Source organism: Sinocyclocheilus rhinocerous, unplaced genomic scaffold (genome assembly GCF_001515625.1).
Source record: "Sinocyclocheilus rhinocerous isolate Xijiao unplaced genomic scaffold, SAMN03320098_v1.1 scaffold3187, whole genome shotgun sequence".
Taxonomy (NCBI): Eukaryota; Metazoa; Chordata; class Actinopteri; order Cypriniformes; family Cyprinidae; genus Sinocyclocheilus; species Sinocyclocheilus rhinocerous.
The window spans coordinates 227089-233208 of NW_015643040.1; the positions used below are offsets into that span (position 1 = coordinate 227089).

The 6120-nt window shown below is 38.7% G+C and overlaps 1 protein-coding gene across 1 annotated transcript in view; it reads right to left on the reverse strand.

Annotated features, from left to right (window-relative positions):
• Positions 1-1124: 1124 nt before the first annotated feature.
• Positions 1125-6120, reverse strand: part of LOC107756943 (alpha-2,8-sialyltransferase 8F-like) — a 19695-nt gene continuing 14699 nt past the window's right edge. The window contains exons 4-8 of the mRNA XM_016574271.1: positions 3921-4007; positions 3254-3398; positions 2830-2846; positions 2040-2123; positions 1125-1911 (exon numbers count right to left, since the gene is read on the reverse strand). Of these exons, the coding sequence (XP_016429757.1) occupies positions 1434-1911; positions 2040-2123; positions 2830-2846; positions 3254-3398; positions 3921-4007 (811 nt within the window). The 3' untranslated portion in view covers positions 1125-1433. The remainder of the gene's footprint in view (positions 1912-2039; positions 2124-2829; positions 2847-3253; positions 3399-3920; positions 4008-6120) is intronic.

Sequence of the window (6120 nt, forward strand, 5' to 3'; positions counted from 1 at the left end):
CCTACTGAAAAGGTTCTGTCATACAGAAAGGATTTAAACCAGCTTAGGGCATGGCCTCGGATGCCCACACACTGTTCAAGACGTGAAATAAGAATGGTGTGGTCAACTGTATCAAATGCAGCACTCAGATCTAATAGGACTAGAATAACTGAATCCCCTGAATCGACCGATAACAGAATGTCATTTGGTAGTCTTAAAAGGGCAGATTCAGTACTATGGTTTTTCTTAAAACCAGACTGAAATGTCTCAAAAATACTGTTTGTGTCCAGAAATTTTTGTAATTGCAATAATACTGATTTCTCTAAAAATTTTTTGCTATAAACGGTACATTAGAGATAGGTCTAAAATTAGATAAGCCAGTTGTGTCCAGATTGGGCTTTTTCAAGACCGGTCTCACCAAAGCATGTTTACAAAAGGTTGGAAGAGACCCAGTAAGAAGACTCTTATTTACAATTTCTAAAATCCATGTCCCAAAACAGTCAAAGATATATTTTTAAAAAATGTGTGGGAGCAATATCCAAAGAGGAAGTTGAAGCCTTCAGCTTAGAGACTATATCCGTTAAACAGGGCATAGTAGTGTTTTAGTGCATTTTCTTCAAATATGGAAAAAATAAAGGGTCTCAGTTAAATATGTGCAGTTTTACATGTTTAGTGCAGATTGTCACCTGACCAGAGCAGTTTACTTCCGGTTTGCACCTTGAGAAGATGAAGCTCCAAAACAAAAGGCTAGTAATGTATGTTAACAAAGATATGACAAAGATTTTTGGTACACATTATCTTTAAGGTGTCTAGTATTAATATATGAATTCACAATTATTCAGTTTTGTTGAGTGTGGACATAGAATGAGTAAACACGTTGATGGCAACAATACAAGTGGGTTGTAAGTTATTTATTATATCTTAGTATACCTATTCAGTGTTGTATAAGGGTTTTTTATGTATAATAGTAACCATAGAGTGAGAATGTGATGAAACTGGGTTAATAACTGGGCTGAGGTATATAAGAATTTTGATGACTTCAGAAATAATTTAAATTCAGTATACACATTATCCCACCGGTCACAATTGTGACCCAACCATAAAACACACGTTTGCATAAAAAAATAATTATTGATTGTTTCAAGGGGTTAATGACACATCATTTTGATATTTTCATGTCTGAGAAAAATTTGGAATCAAATGGGTTAATAGTGTGTTTACTGAATTTGGTCCTTAAAAACACATTTTTAAGCATTAAACCACGTTAAGCGTTTTTCAAGTTAAACGTGTCCCTGAGCGAGTAAATTCGTACACTGAGTTCGGCAGAAGCAGTGAACGCCATTTTCTGCCGATACGCAGCGCGACCCTCACATGGTATTTTCTAGCCAGTTGTTCACATATTGCCGTGCATTACTGGAGTGCACTCAATGTCCACTATGGTTCACAAGCACACTTTATAAGCGCGTGTTTGAGGAGCAGGGCTGCAGGTGCAGTGTCAGCGCCCCCTGGCTGTGGAGCTGCAGAAGCCGCACAAACTCCTCCGGCATTTTGTGCATGTAACGGTGCGGACTCAACGCGTCGTAGTAATGATACGGAACGGGATTGTCCTGCAGGTCCGTTCCAAACGGCCAGAATCCATAAACATGCACATGCTCACACAGTTCCAGCGCCGTGTTAATTAACATAAACCCAGATGAGAGGCGGATCTCCTTCAGGCCACGCCCCTTCCAGAAACGGTCCAGTGTTCGTAGGTAAAGGGGGCTGAAGAACACCACCGGCTGCTGAGGTCTGATTGGATGGAGGACTTTGAGAGTTTTCATTGATTTTCCAGTGCAGAAGGTGTAGGCAAAGGCGGGCATAGCGAGGGAGGCGTTTCCGTACACACTGACCCGCTCCACCAACGGATCCGGATCCTGCTCCAGATTTTTGTATCTACACACACAGTTTCTAATAAACACTATTGCACTGGTAAAAAATAACTGTATGCCTTTATAAGTGTTGCAAATATGACAAAATATGTATATGTGTGTGTGTGTGTGTGTGTGTGTGTGGACACTGACTCTCTCTGAATCTGACTGGGGTTGATGGTTATCAGATCTGTCTTCAACCCAACATCACTGTCATTAATCAATGCCAAATTAAACCTGAAACAGAGAAAAAAAAAATCTTTGATTTGATTTGATTATTATACAAAACAGGTTCCAATTCCATCTTTTAAAAGTCAAATCTGCATGATATTAAACAAAAATGGCAGTAATGAATAAATACTGTAACAAATGTATTGCTTTTTGTTAGTTAATGCAATAATTAATGTGAACTAAAAAAACATTGAACATTGAATTAAACATGAAATTTGAAAGCACAAAACAGAACAGAGGTTTTCACAGCGTTGATCTGTCGATCTTTCTCAGCTCTGTATTTTCTGCATCTGTTTTATTAGGCAAACTAGTTAAACATTCAGGAGAGAATCTGGTCATTAAGACTGGTTTGTCTTATAGTGTATTCATCAGTGGTTGCTCAGCCGGGTGAAGACGGGACACTGAGCTCCTCAGCAGATAAGAGACGGTTCACGTGTGTAACTATAACACACTAGAGCCATGAATGGTTTAAACTATTCAGACCGCAGCTGTTTCAGGGTTTCAAAACTGCTGTAACAAAAACAAACAAGTGAACGCTCATCAGCTGAATTCTGTTTTAATAGAAAGAGTCTCTCTGATTTTCTGGTCTGTGGATGAGCCTCGGGTTCCTCTTTCAATGTGTGTCTGTGGGATTTTCTGGTCCACTGAAATCACTCCGTTTGAGCACACAATCACAGTCAGTGAGGAGCAAGGCATGATGGGATGTGTTTACCGTATGACGAAGTTACACACACACACACACATACATATACAGTATATATATATATATACTGTCATTGAAAAGTTTGGGATCAGTAAGATTTGTAATGTTTTTTAATACACTTATATGATTTATTTTTGTGATCAAAGCTGTATTTCCAGCATCATTACTCCAGTCTTCAGTGTCACATGATCTTCAGAAATCATTCTAATATACTGATTTATTATCAATGTTGGAAACTGTTGCGCTGCTTAATATATTTTGGGAAGCTGTGATACTTTTCCAAGGAACAGCATTTATTCAAAACAGAATTAAATCTTTTCTAACACTATCAGTCTCTACTGTCACTTTTTTTTTTAATCAGTTTAACACATCCTTGCTTAATAGAAGTATTCAAAAACAATTTATAAAAACCTAAATGTTAACACACACGCACCTCAGGCAGCATGTTGTGAATGGCTGCATTCATTCTGTATGTGTGTTTTGTGTCCGTCTCATACGGGATGGTCTGATTGACGGCTGTGTTGCGTTTGGTGAGGAATAACGATCCCGTGGCGTTACAGCAAAACTGCAGCCTCATTCTGCCAAAAACACACAGAGAGCTTCTTATGAAAAGTTTATGAGGACTCATTTCACAAGCATTCAGCTCTCAATAAACCTATATATTGGCTATAATAATGACATTAAACATTATAAAATTACTCATGTTGAACTTTGAGACACTCTGAACTACTATGACGGATGTGAGTAATGAATGAAGCTACTAAAAGACAATTATTTAGAAATATCTACAAAACCATGCACTAATTCTCAGCCTTTTCAATTACATAAAACAATTTTTGCAAAACACAATTCTCTATGTAACACACACAAATCCAACAGGAATTAATATTATGGCAAAGGTGTTTGCTTTTGAGATGTGTTTGTGATATTTTGAATGCAGTGCTTCATTTTGCAAGAGATGCGAGGCGTTTTGCATTTTGTGTGTGTGATTCTTGCATTTGTGTGTAAAGTTTGAAAAAAAAAAAAAAGAGGCAAGGTTTTGAAAATGTGTGAAAGCAGCTGAAAAAAAACTGTAAATGGAGATGAAGACACACACGCACCTGTTTAGCTCCTGCTCGGTCGTGTTCGGTTTGTGCGGACACTTTAAGAAATCATCGAGTTCCTCTGTGAAACTCTCCATGTTTAGTCTGTATTGAAATAGAAATGACATGAATTGTTTAAAAGAACTCTGTCATCATGTATTCTCCCTCAGATGGTTTGTAATATTCATGAGTAAATTACCGTACCAAAATAAACCATGGTTTAATTACAATAAAGGTGTAGTAACCATGGTTTAATTTGTATAACCACAGTTTTACGACATATACCATGGTTAAACAATGGTTAGTATAGTAAAATCATCGTTAATTTAGGTTCAAGTGAGTTTTGGACTTGTCACGCAGCTCTTTTCCATACAAGGACAATTCATAACTCTCTATAAAACCCCACAAAAACAGCTATAAAAATGTCATAACAGTACTTCATATGACATGACAGGTTAACAGCCTGAAATAAGTTAATTAACTGGACTACCGCGACGTTTGAAACGTCAAGATTTCCAGTAACTTAAGTGCAAAAAGGCGGCTTGAAAAACCGAAACTTGCGAGTATGAGCAATATACACAGTTAAAGGGATAGTTGACCCAAAAATGAAAATTCTGTCATCGTTTACTCACCCTCATGTCGTTCCAAACCTGTACGAGTTGCTTTCTTATGTTGAGCACAAACGAAGATATTTTGAAGATTGCTGGTAATCAAACAGTTGGTGGTTGCCATTGACTTCCATTGTATTTTTTTTTCCTACTATTGAAGTCAATGGCAATCTTCAAAATATCTTCTATTGTGTTCAACATAAGAAAGCAACTCGTACAGGTTTGGAACGACATGAGGGTGAGTAAATGATGACAGAATTTTCATTTTTGGGTCAACTATCCCTTTAAGTGATTAGTTCACTTCTGAATTAAAATTTCCTCATAATTTACTCATCCAAGATGTTCATGTCTTTCTTTCTTCAGTCGAAAAGAAATTAAGGTTTTTAAAGGAAAACATTCCAGGGTTTTTCTCTATATAGTGGACTTCAATGGGGTTCACTGGGAGGAAGGTCCCAATTGCAGCTTCAGAGTGTTCTACACGATCCCAGACGAGGAATACTAATTTCTAAAAAAAAAAAAAATTACAATTTATATACTTTTTAAAGGGGTCATATGATGCTGCTAAAAAGAACATTATTTTGTGTATTTGGTGTAATGAAATGTGTTTATGCGGTTTAAAGTTCAAAAAACACATTATTTTCCACATACTGTACATTATTGTTTCTCCTCTATGCCCCGCCTTTTTGAAACGCGTCGATTTTTACAAAGCTCATCAGTCTGAAAAGCGAGGTGTGCTCTGATTGGCCAGCTATCCAATGCGTTATGATTGGCCGAATACCTCAAGTGTGTGACAGAAATGTTACGCCCCTCACATACTGCTGATGCCATGTCCGGCCGGAGCGATGATTCAAAAACATGAAAACCCATTATAAACAAGGCATTCGTTGCATCCAGTGGGGACATAATTACGGATTATAATGATTTATACTGTCTTTTTACGCGTTGCGTTGCATCGCGCCGCGTAAACATAAAACTCTGTCTGCATTTGCGATCAGAGAAATGACAAACAACAAGTGCTAACATTAATCCACACTGCCCAAAACTCGCGTTTGAATCATCAGTGGCAAATCCTTTAAATGAAAACGTACTTACGTGAGTCAGAACTGCCGGCATTTTAGTCTAACGTAACTCTCCCAGGATCAGTAAACAGTCCTCCATAAAATGTGCTGCACACATCTGGATATTTGCGTTGCACTGTTCTGGAACAGTGTTGTAAATACAACTTAACCACTGATTTGTAGTCGTGTCCTCTTTTGGAAGACCAAACAAAGTAGCTTCGCTTTCACAACGAAAAACACAGCGGCCTAGCGTGAGCGAAAGCCCCGGCTTAGCCTGAGCTGAAGCCGGGCAAGAGTGAGCTGAGGCGGCGGGGTCGAGAACGGCGCGCCCGGCGGATCCGACGAATGACCGGCAACCACATGTGACGACCCCGGGCTGGACTCCGCTTCGTCCACAGTGAAAGCCGATCCGGCGATCCACAGCACTAAGTTGAAGTATTCCCTCAGCGACCAGCACAGATCAGCTCTAGGCATGACGAAGCGGATATCGTCCTCTTTTGGAAGACCAAACAAAGTAGCTTCGCTTTCACAACGAAGCACACAACGTCTTCA